Source organism: Antennarius striatus, chromosome 4 (genome assembly GCF_040054535.1).
Source record: "Antennarius striatus isolate MH-2024 chromosome 4, ASM4005453v1, whole genome shotgun sequence".
Classification (NCBI taxonomy): Eukaryota; Metazoa; Chordata; class Actinopteri; order Lophiiformes; family Antennariidae; genus Antennarius; species Antennarius striatus.
The window spans coordinates 14,918,728-14,931,375 of record NC_090779.1 but is presented as its reverse complement, the minus strand read 5'-3'; the positions used below and the strand labels follow the sequence as shown (position 1 = coordinate 14,931,375).

At 44.7% G+C, this 12,648-nt stretch overlaps 1 protein-coding gene across 4 annotated transcripts in view; it reads left to right on the top strand.

The window, feature by feature from the left end:
• dusp8a (dual specificity phosphatase 8a) overlaps positions 1 to 12,648 on the top strand; it is a 50,649-nt gene that overhangs the window by 31,068 nt on the left and 6,933 nt on the right. Inside the window, exon 1 of one of the 4 annotated variants that reach the window (XM_068312357.1) lies at positions 7,637 to 8,445. The exons of the other annotated variants lie outside the window; for them this stretch is intronic. Coding sequence (XP_068168458.1) covers positions 8,328 to 8,445 — 118 coding nt within the window. The 5' untranslated portion in view covers positions 7,637 to 8,327. Of the gene's footprint in view, positions 1 to 7,636; positions 8,446 to 12,648 lie in introns of those variants that run through there. 4 annotated transcript variants of the gene reach the window in all.

The following is a 12,648-nucleotide window of genomic DNA, read 5'->3' as shown; positions in this document are numbered from 1 at the left end:
TAGGCAGTGTCAACATATCAGGTCAACAGGAGCTGAAGTTGAACAGCATGCTAACCTGAGACGGGCCGCTCCATGCTGCAGTCCCATTAGCACCTCATAACTCAAATCTCACCATAAAGTTACACCAAGTGTTTTGCAGTCTGCTTTGCTGCAACATCAGTTTCCCGCCACAGCATTCACCCTGAGGACACTGCGTACATGCAGAGTGCAAATTTACAAAGTCTAAAGAAAGGGAAAATGCATAGCTAATAATTATGCTAGTTTGTCCAATCCAGAGCTGGCATTCCACCGTCAGATTCCAATCATGCTCAGGCTTCCCACTGCTGCTCCTGTCAGAGCATCATTCCATGGAACAATGGTGGATTCCTGTTTAGCAGTCATGCTGCTTCCTTATTTTATTGGTTTGCATTTTTTTTCAGATGTTACAATCAGATTCACGTTTCATCTCTCCCATGTGGATGGACTTCTATTTATTGACAGACTTTCCAAGTGTGCTATAACATGAGAAATCTTTTTTTCACAGTTTGTTGATAATATTCCATAGAAGGATGGGGATTTTCTTTTCCAGACTCTTTGCCACAGGAGTAGACTAGCTGCCTGTAACAGAAGTGGGATTACTGTAAATACATGCTGGCCACACACGAACCCTTGGACTGAACCTCTAGGGCTGTTAATTATTCCTGATGAAGGTTTGTTTTAGAGTTCTAGGGAAGCCCAACACTCCAGATTGAGGAATGCAGCATTTTTTGACGATTCTCGGTCTTCCTTCCTCCCCTCTCTGATCACATCTAAATAGAAACACACTAAAGCGTATGTGCTTATCCATAGATTAAGACAGACTACAAGAGTGGTCACTTCCTATTCTGTTGTGTAACTATTTCCTGTTTCTGATCAAATGATATCAGGATGAGAGAGAAAAATGTTTTGGGAACACGATTTATATTTGTGTGTCATCAAGTTGTGTTTGGTTATACTTAAATATTGTTTTATGATTTTAATTTTTTTTGTCCCACATCAACTTTGAAAAATCATTTAAAGTACTATGAGGGAGTAGCCAGGGCTTACCCAGCTCCTCTCATGACTTCACATACTCCATTGTTCTACCGTAACTGGTGAAGTGACATCACTCAAACATTTAGGTTATGACACACACACACCCACACACACGGATCAACATACACACAGTGTCTCCAGGGCCTGCAGAGGTAGGCTGTCACCTCGTCTGGTACGCCCAAATATAGTCTCCAGGGAGTAATGCCTGACTTTTGCTTTATGTCTGTGTCATGCAAGTTAATAACAAGAAAGTCTTTATTGTGTTTACTTTCTTGGAATTTATGTCCAGTGTTTGAGTGTGTGTGTGTGTGTGTGTGTGTGTGTGTGTGTGTGTGTGTGTGTGTGTGTGTGTGTGTGTGTGTGTGTGTGTGTGTGTGTGTGTGTGTGTGTGTGTGTGTGTGTGTGTGTGTGTGTGTGTGTGTGTGTGTGTGTGTGTGTGTGTGTGTGTGTGTGTGTGTGTGTGTGTGTGTGTGTGTTTTACCAAATATCCATCTAATAAAATTGGATTTGGGATTGGTATGGGAATGTTATTCATCTGAAGTCAGTTAAAAACAAAGTGGGACTTGTATATTCCATATTTCTTACCTTTCATTTTACAATGATTGATGCTGTGTGTGCTAATGAGGTCATAGCATTTATTCATGGGGAGTCATTAGGACACTCAGCTACAGGCACAGACAGACACTAGATAGGCTACAGTGAAACACCCAGTACAGTGACGACATCTAGGTAGTGTGTGTGTGTGTGTGTGTGTGTGTGTGTGTGTGTGTGTGTGTGTGTGTGTGTGTGTGTGTGTGTGTGTGTGTGTGTGTGCGTGCGCATGCGTGTGTGCGTGCGTGTGCGTGCGTGCGTGCTGTGCGTGCTGTGCGTGCATGAAACCAACAGATGGTGTAGCTTCCAGGAGTGGTGTCATGTCGGTTTTTCTGTCAGTCCTCCTGCTGCACTTGTTGGAGTTAATTACCACTGAACTGATCTGAGGCCTGCATGTCAGTCTGCATGTGGTGATGATACACACTCATTACACCTTATTTCATATTGGTGTACATCAGACTGCCCATCATGTGACAGACATCGAGGGGAGGGTGAGTCTGAGGTGTGCTTTGGGTGTTTTATTGCATTGAAGGTTTGCCAGTAACCCCTGTGCATCCCAGCACATTTAGAATGAAGTAACAGTCTGTTACACCCAAATTAATGTGTGTGTAAACTAACACACCTCTGCAGACAGGAACAGTGTGTGCTCTTTTTTTATGTACCCGCACGTTATTCATCTTTCCTTTCTTGAAGACTGTTCTTATTTTGCCTTTACTATCATCCTCACACACAGATACAAATGCTTTCTCTCTATACATCATCAGAAAACAGCTGTGAGCCATTTCACTCTTTACTAAGACTAACGTTAACTTTATGCACTCACACTCGCACAAAGTGGGTATACAGGCTTTATATGCATGAGCACATACTGTAAGCACATGCCTGTGGTGGCATTTCATGTTGAGGCTTAACAGTCCCCTCTTTCTGCACACACACACACACACACACACACACAAAATTGAAATCTCCAACTGGGATTTTTAAGTAGTTCATATGGTTTATGAGGGCCCGTCTGGTCCTGAAAGCTCCCTTGGTGTTTGATAGCTTACATTCTTCTGTCTCTCTCCGTCTCTGTGTGTGTGTGTGTGTGCGTGCGTGCAAGCGTTCGAATGTGTGTGCTTGTGTGTGTGTGTGCACGTGTGTGTTTTGTGTGTGCTTGAGTGTATTTATCAGTGTGTGTCAACTAATTTACCAGTGCAATAGATTTACTGGTGCAGTAGCCTTAAGTGCTGAGCTCCTCCAGGGGGGTTAAGTTGTTTGGAGGACAGGGGGTCTGCTGGTGACTGATGGGAGCAAGCCTCCCTCCAGGCTGCACAGATAGAGGTGAAATTACCTCATGCATGAACAGACATATGACCAAGCAGAACCATAGTACTGTTAAAACCCACACACTGCTGCCCTTCATATCTAATGCACTGGTAGTGAATGCTACTCCCTCCACTCACGTGAATGTTACCACAGGACAATCTGCAATGACCAGCATCACTTAAGGGAGAACCACGCAAATACAAAGAGCGAATATCTGGCAGATGAAAACAATGTTAATATTGTCTTAGCATCCAACGTTCTTCGCCTGACTTTACTCCAAGAGCCTTCCTTTTTTTATCCAGTCTTCTTCTGTTATATAAAGATGCATTGTATATCTGGGCTAGAATTAATGAATTGATGACTGGTTCTATAAAGATTTTTATGTTTTACTTTTCCAGTACTTCAACCTGTATCTCACAACAATAACGATTTCCACAATATCTTATTGGTTTGTGTGTGAAACAGGTAACACACACTTTGCTTATATGAGTGGTGTTGTGATCCACATTTCACGCAGGAGAAGACAGTCTTTGATCAATTATTTTCTGCATTTTAAAAAAATGAAGTAACAATCATTAAAATTGTACAGGAAACATAGATGTCACACAAACGTGCATGCGCGTGCGCACACACGCACACACAAACTCACGCACAATTCCTTAATTAACCACTTGTACCCCTTTGCAATATGACCACATCATTTCAGCAACCGTACCCCTGTGGATCAGTGCCCCCTCCCTCAATCCATCCCAGCTACTTAATCTCCCTCTGCTCCTCTCTCCAGCACCTCCCCCAGCCTCAATTGCTCCATTCCTCCCATGGTGACTACTTCACTCCCCAGGCATGGCAGCTGTGTTCTCCTGTAGGCATTACGTCATCGCAAGAGCAGCCTTGTTACTGATCCCTTGACAACCAGCATCAGGGCGCACATGCAAACACACACGCACGCACACACATACATGAACATGCACATACAGACACACACTTGTGTACATGCAAATGCACCAATGTATATTATTATTTGAACACATAGGTGTCTGCTTTATACCTCAGCCCTGCAGCTTTGAGCTTTCTTTGTCCCTCTCACCTTCCTCCAGCCATCTTCTTCACACATGTTTTCAGCACCCTGTTGATGCCCACACACAGACACAACCATGAGCTCATACACATTAGCTCACAGTCTTCACCATCTTAACCTGCCCCATCAGGAGAATGACGTGTATTTTTCCTGTGATATCCTGACAGATGATCTGCAGTGTAGGATGACACTCCTGTCGCTGCCTGTCTCCCGGTGAAGAGACAGTCGCACAAACACCCAGAAAATATATCCATTCAGATATATTTTAACTGCATTATGATGTCGGTATTAAATTATTGAGAAGAACTGACATGCATGAAAAAGTATTTATTTTAGGAATTTAGGAATTATTGAATGCTTTGTCGGTCGAGACAGGTCACTTATCTAGAAACTGTAGACCCAAACAATTCCAGTGTTTTTCCTGTACTACAACATGTATTTGTACCCTAAAGGATGGAGTTCTAAAGTTAGATCAGATTAGTTTCAATATAAACACAAATGTATGTAACATATAACGTGGAGAGAGAAATGTCTTCTTTACCAACTTTTGTAATGTTATGTTTTAGGCCAAAAAAAAAGCTTTGATGAATCGCCGGTCATAATTGCATACTTATTTTAGCTGCCTTCATGACTCCAGCATCTCCACTCATTGCTTGTGAATGAGCAAAATCAATTTATTGTTACTGTTTGTGGTGCTCATTGCACAAATTGTGACTTCCCGTGCAGAGAGAAGTTTGTCGTTACTCTCTTACTCTGCGTACACATGCTCACCTTTGCTTCTTTCTCACTGCTTTGGCTGGTGTCTATGGGTGCAAGTGTGTGTATAAACTCTGTGTCGTCCCGGTAACAAGCCCCCTACCATGTAAGCATGCTCTAAATTTATGAGAGGTTTGTGTGCGTGTGTGTGTGTGTGTGTGTGTGTGTGTGTGTGTGTGTGTGTGTGTGTGTGTGTGTGTGTGTGTGTGTGTGTGTGTGTGTGTGTGTGTGTGTGTGTGTGTGTGTGTGTGTGTGTGTGTGTGTGTGTGTGTGTGTGTGTGTGTGTGGGAGGGGTGGGGGGTTGTCGTCCTGGAGTGACCGTCCTATTGCTGTCACAGGCACCCATGTGCAGTCAACAAAAAAACGACCTTACTGTCATTTATAGCATCTTGGCTGTAATCCTCTAATTAACACACCTACTATTCTGAGCCTTGTTACCCTGCTGAGGACTAGAGGAGGAGGAGAGGGGTATTATAGGGAGGGAAGGCAGGGTGTTTGCGCTAGGGACTGAAAAGGCTGCATTGTTTTGATGCTGTTGGTTTTTCCATGTGTTGTGGGTGTGCAGGTCTCGGAGGAAATTTTTTCAAAGTTGGTTTTATGGCTTCGAGCCACACAGACAGAACAACCAGGCCGTGGTGCGGAGTCACACCGGGGTGGATGTTTGAAGTGTAATGACCCCCGTGGATCACCGTGGAGTGCCATACCACCTCAGATAATAAACGCACCCATATGTGTATGTATGTGTGTGTGTGTGTGTTGTGTGTTGTGTCCTGTGTCTGCGTTTTTCACAAACCTCATCATCACCAAATGACCTATTTCCTCTCCCGCTCCCTCTCCCAGTGACCTGTCATTGAAGGGAAGGTGACGTAAGGCTGTTCTCACCCGTGTGTGATCATTCAGGGGTCCACAGTGGTGAGATGAGATCAGTCAGCCAGCATGCAGCTGGCCCCCTAACTAGACAACTTGTGTAAGCTCATTTGCCTTTTTTGTAGCTGGGCTCATGGCGGCGATACATAACAGTATGTGCTTGAAATCCATCTGACCTGGTTTGAATGTAATCAGCGTGTCATTATGTCTCAACCTGAGACTCAACAGAGAGACAGGATATCTGATGGGTGTACGCATCAGTTGCTGTTTTTAGGAATCTGTGCTACTTATTGCCAGCAAGAAGCTGAATGACCATCCAAGGCTTTTTAAATCAATCCACCGGACTTTAAGAAAGTTTTTTGAAGACATTTCACCACTCATCCAAGAGGCTTCTTCAGTTCTGGTGGTGGTTGGTCCTGTCCAAGCTTATTAACCCTGTGAGGTGTGGTCAGCACTATTTATATTCCAACGACTATTGTCAAAACCCATCTGTCTCCTCAACAATGGTCGTTGGGAGTGCCAGGGGGTTTCAATGGGGTGGTCTTTAAAATGGGAGTTTCATCGAGCCTTTGTATGCTAATAGGTGTCATTAGCATGAGACATTTCACCTGAGACAACCTGCTGAGTCATTCTTTTGGGGAGCTTCCAAAGAAGATAATTGTAAATTGTCGAAAGATTATGTCGGATAACCATGACCTGGATAAATGACAACATACACAGACAAGCTGAATGACCCAACTGCCATGTTATGTTTGATCAATCGTTTTTATGCCTTCTTTTTCTGTCCATTACTTCTCAAACCCAGATTGCAATCACCTTTCAGGCCCTTGAAGATGTGCATCTCATAGATATTTTCCTCAATTTGCTTAGGTTTTACATTTTGTTTCACTTTTAAAATAAATGGAGATTTTCATGTCTCAGTTTGCTCTCATACGGTTAGAACAGGGTGACTGGTGTGTCACTCCCTGGATGTAGTTTCTCCAGTTAGGCTTTCAAATATATTTAAAGTGGCTCAAACCTACAGTTAGCATTCAGAGTATTCCATTGGTCATAAATCCTGCGCTGCTTTGTTTCCATCGCCGGACTTGTGGCCCACATGTTTGTAATTCCATAGTAAAGCACCAGGAGTCTGTGGCCTGTCAGATGGATGTCGTCTGCTGACCACAAGCTTGTTTGGTCTTCTCATCACCTCTAGTTGTCCCTCTTTTGTCTTCTTTCTGTCTCTGTCTCTCTCCTCTCTTCTCCTCTCTACTCCTTAAACACAAGAACACAATGTCCAAACACTGGTGTGTTAGACATGAACCAGTGCAGGAAACACAGTGAAGTCACACACATTCCCTTACCTTCATTGACAAATCAGCTTTCAACACACTGACACAGTCTTAATCCCCTGCACTCTGCAGCTACGGTACATTTAAGGCAGTCAACCTAAATCGGGTTTTCGGCATCTGCTTGTACTGGTTTGCTTCATGAAAGCTGGAGGATGCTTGGTTTTGGAAGTCATCTTTGATATATCATGTGAATTAAATATGGAGGCCGTTGAGAGTATTTTCACAGTATAATCACCCCATTTCTTTACTGTTGCTCTGAAATCCTCAAGTTCAGAGAACCTCAGCAAACAGCTTTCGTTTTAAGAAGCCACGTTGTAATGTATATCAGCACAAGCCCGTTTTTATGGGCCAGTTGCTGCCTTCACTTCCCTGTAATCAGCATCACAAGACACTCGGTCGTGTAGCAGCATGCATATCTCCTTGTGGCTGCGTCTTAACCTCTATCCTTCCAAGATAGAGGCCTGCTCTGCAGCTAGGCCCCTAAGGTGGCTGCATATTTGTTGGGTGAGTAAGGAATGTGGTTACATGCCTTAGACATTAGCTATGACGGAGTGCTGGCTCCGCAAGAGAGGGAGGGTGCAAGGGAGGTAGCAGCGGAGGGAGGGTTGAGTCTGAGCTCACAGCAAGTGAGCTCATTCACCCCAGAGCTGGTGGAGAGGGAGCAGTGCTGTCATCCTCTTTGCTGTGTGTGAGTGAGAGAGAAAGAGAGAGATAGAGGAGGAGGCGTAGGGAGGGAGAGGGAGGCGTGTTAACCAGCGACTCGGCGAATGAGAGACGGGGAGAGCGTAGCAGCACAACAATAGTGGGCTGCTCTTCTAGCCGTAGACTCGCAGAGACGCAGTGAGCGCTTAGAGGTCTGGACGCTCTGTAAAGCAGCTGCAGGCATATCACATCTGGTTCCTGGTCCAGGGCGTACGGGCTCGTCACTTCGGTATTTCCTCATCTGCCATGAGCGAGCAACCAGTTTATGCGAAACTACAGAATTGCTAAATATTTGCACGTTTTAGGAATTTTTGTGGTCATCGAGAAGCAAGTCTGCAGACATTTTGGACTAGCAATTTTTGTGAATTGGGTCTGTTCTCTGAGGGTCTGGACAGTGGAACAGCGGACCACCACCAGCAGGAGTTGTCTCCACTTGGAATTTTTACACTCAGACTGTTGGCTTGTCTAAATCAAACCTCTGAAGAGAGCGTTTCTCCTTCTTCGGGCTTTTAATTTTTTTTGCGGTGAGGGTTCACTCCATCACCAAGGGAAGGAACACCAGAGCATTTCCATCCGTGTGTGTGTGTACGCACGTGTGTGTGTCTGTGTGTGCATGTGTGTGTGAGAAGTGTGATCTGGGGATGCCTCTGGATGTAGTGATCGCTCCTGTTGAGGACTGTTTCTGGCCGGACCTGCAGGACACAGACATGAGGCTGAAGATCAGGGTCCGCCGAATGAAGGAGGGCAGAGAGTTACGAGGTGTGTATCCACCTGGACTCTGAGCAGAAGTGATTTGTTCTTGTGTGTGTGTGTGTGTGTAGGTGTAGGTGTCTGTGTGTGTGTGTGTGTGTGTGTGTGTGTGTGTTTGTGTGTGTGTGTGTGTTTGTGTGTGTGTGTGTGTGTGTGTGTGTGTGTGTGTGTGTGTGTGTGTGTGTGTGTGTGTGTGTGTGTGTGTGTGAGAGAGAGAGAGAGCGAGCTATGTTGATTGCCATGTTGGGGTAGTCAACCTTAAGGTTTTTGTGTACCCAGTTTACACAAAGTATTATTGCACGTGAGATGAAGATGACTTGTGTGAGTGGAACGAAAACTCCTGATGATGATGATGATTCCCGCACTGCAAATTAAAACAAAAGCACAGTAGGCTCACAGAGATTGAGGTATTCTAGCCCAGTCACACAGTAAATGAATGGATGTGAGTTGAATGTTAAGGAAGGGAATGGGATTACTTGTGAGAGCTACTGCTCTCTTTGGTTAAAAGAGGAAACCATGACAAACCCACCCTCCTTTTTGTTTGCACGCTCAGTTTTATTGAGGCAAAATAAGAAAAAATATATATAAAGAATTAAGAGGATGATGACATCATAAGGCAATGAGGAGCAAGGGGAGAAAAATGGGCTGGAGGGGGGAGACGGGAGCCGTGACCCGTGGTGGGACATAGTGCTCGTGCTCTCTCAGGCTGTGGTCATTGACATGTAAAACTATCACAAAGGTTCTTTCTCTTTCTCCTCCTCTGCTCCTGGCTCGTCTCTCACTTCTTGTGACTCCCTCTCTGTGTCTGCAGAATGATGTCTTGTGGCGATTATGTTGTCAATATGTATGCAGCGTGCACTGCAGGTGTTTAACGTAACATAACCTGATCTTTCAAGCAGAGCTCTGAGACAATGCAAAACTACAGCGCCGTGGAAAATCCTTTTGGTATGCCAGCACACTTGTATGTGTGTTTCACAAAATATTCAGTCAAATTATCAAAAGGAATTTGTTCATGCTGTAGTTTGATGCTTTGACTATTGATGTGTAAAGTATATCAGAAAGCCAGTTCAATGCAGTTTGCACAACAGCCCTCTACACATGCCATTCTGTTACACACTTTTACGGTAGTTATGTGTTTCCTTTGTCGTGTATTATGTGTCAAACTCATCAACTCGGACTGGACTTGACAAAAATCCCAGTTTTTCCATCAATAGGGGAAAATAGAGTAGTGTCTGTCACAGGTTATTTGGAGGCACTTCACCCCATTTTTGTGGAGAAAGATGTGAGTTCCAACAAAATTACTGGGGGGGGTGTGTGTGCTTATAGTCCTGTGTTCCGCTAACTCGGGATTGCTGAAACAGCAGCTGATCAAAGTGACAGTCTTGCTATCAGTCCAGATAAGATAGCAGAACACTTCACTGTTTAACCATCAGCCAGGACACGTTAATCATAGTCTTTACGGGTAGTCATCAATGCCTTGTGTGAAGAACAGTGACCTCATCCTATTATCTCATCTACCTTCTGTCAATCTACATATTTTAACAGACATGATGACTCTACCCCCCCACCCAACCCCCCAAAAGACCACATACATTGCCATGGTTTCTCCAGGATGCAGTACTGCCTTTGTGGAGCTGAGTGGGGCATGTGTGTAATGATGTCATATTGGGTGGGGGTCTGGGGGGAGGGAAACTATTGAAATGCTAATGTACCCTGGTAGTGGAGGGGACAGCTGGAGGGGCGCAGAGGATGGCGTCATGTCTCCCCCGATATGAACACCACAGAGGATGGATGGGAGGGAGGGATGGAGAGGTGCAGGGTAGTCATTCAGGCAGATCATTGCCTGCAGGCTGTGTGTGTGTGTGTGTGTGTATGTGTGTGTGTGTGTGTGTGTGTGTGTGTGTGTGTGTGTGTGTATGTGCACGATCTGCCTCTCCATTAACGGATGAGTTAAAGAGGGCAACTGAATGTGACTGAAACACACACACACACAGGCGAGAGGGAGGGTTGAGCCTGTATTGACGAGGCAGTAGATTGTACCCGCAGCAGTGATGTAACAGCAGTGCTCCCATTAAGGAGAACAGCCGGGCCGATGTGTGTATGTGTGTGTGTTGATCTGGTCGATATCTCTGGGAGTCCTCTTTCATTCATCGTTCAGCTTTCTATCCATAGATTCATGCAACATCACGGCCCCAAAACAAAAAATGAGAAATACAATTTCGAGCGACTTTTGATAAACACACAATTCTTGTGTCTGCGTGACGGGCCCTGCACCTCTGGGGAGAAATGTGAACTTAGTTGTAGGCAATGAAAGATGAGGAAGAGACCGACGTTCACTGCCAGGAAACAAAGGAGGCCCGGGAGGAAAATGAGCAGTTGCACTAGTGACGAAATGGGCGGAGGAAAAAAAAAAAGGAAGCGACACAGTGCCCTCTTTCCTGCCTGTGATTTCTTTCTCTGAATATTTTCCATATGTAATATTTGTGTATGAATGTATGTTCAGAATGCCGTTTGTCACTTCCTGACACTGCACACGACAAAATACACGACAAAGCGGCGTGATGAGGTGCTCATGCCAAAAATAATGTGAGCAGCATTTTCGAAATCAGCTGTAGTCTGACAGCTTTCCTTATAGCACCCGTATTGCTGTTCAGAAGAGGTTTATTTTCAATATAACTGGAGGACAGACACACTCTGAGGCCAACAAGGTGCCCCCTTGATCTGGAGCTTTCTGCAGCCATGTGTCGGCGTGCGTTGATTATCAGGCTGCACTTAAAGTGAACTCATCTCTCCCAGTTGACATTGTGATGTCATCGTCACAGACAGCTGTGCTGGTGTGTGTCACGGGTATTTTCAGTGACCTCAGTCTGAGTGTGCAGTGTAGTCATGTGTGTGCAATGCTTAGATTGGAATGGACATGTGTGTCATCCTTGTCTTTTGGAGAATGTGAGGCAATGCCTCTTTGGATTATGTGGCGCTCGGGGCTTTGTGTGTGTCAGTGTGTTCTAGTCCATTTTGACAGAACTCAGGGAGACGTGAGGAGCCAACTGTCATCAGCATCACTGTTGTAGCCACCTTGAGTGGAGCTGTGTCAGGTGAGGAGGTGACAGTAACACTCTATCTCCTGTGTGACTAACGTCCGGTAGCGTCAGGGTCGGTTATGCAAAGCTTTGACTAGGAGGAGGGTGTTGGTGTTGGCGTAATGTCACTGTAATGTAAGAGCCCTTAAAAAGCAGGCAGGCACACTCAGTTCTGATCTCTTATCTCTGACCTCAGCCTTCCGTCATGCCAGTTAACCTCCTAACTCACCCTGGCTCGCCACGCTTCCTGCCATTTGATGTTTTTTTAACATGAGATTACGTCAGCGACAGTAATCATGGATGCAATTGTTAATCCAGGCATACAAAAGATCAAACAGAACATTTTTACCACCACTGAAAAAGTTGTTACCTCCCCTAGAAAGGTCAAGTTTTTACCCATGTCTGTTTGTAAGATTAAACACAAAAAGCAATTTTTATGAGTCTTTAATCTGAATCGATCCCATTCAGTACACATCCAAAAAGAATTGGGAGTTTTGCTGCAAAAGCGTGTTTTTATCTTCTAGAATTTTTTCAAAAATAAACATGGATCTTGATGCGGAAGAAGCAGACATGTGCTGGTATCTGTGACTATTAGCAGTGCTGCGTGGATCCATATTAAAAATTCAGAGCAACATGATTTTAATAGGTTCATATGAGGTCGTCCTAGTGGCTGAATGGTTGGGCTTTGCTTTTGTTGTTAATGTAAGAAGTGATTGAACTAAAAGACAGTTGGTCCTTGGCAGGAATGTGTGCTCATTCTAGTCAGAATCAGACTTTCATTCATGTGTTTATTTCCCTTCATACAAGCAAAGCCCTCAGTGTGAAACACACACAAACATTGTCTCCACTGTGGAACGTCCTGTCAACCGTCCTTCGAATAACTCTCTAACAATGTCCCTGCAGAGAAAGGGAAATAGTTGCTGTGTGATGTCAGGCTTTTCCTGTTGATTTAACTGTTTCTTGGAACATATCGCTTCCTCACACATATAGCGCGCCTGTGGCGGGGGCTATATGTAGCGCCATTTATTTTCTCTGCATGTGTCTGTGAATGTGCACAGGCTTGGGAACAGAGGAACCAGGAAGAAACCCTTCAAAGAACTATGCTTCCTCCCTCTGTTTTATCACTTAATGA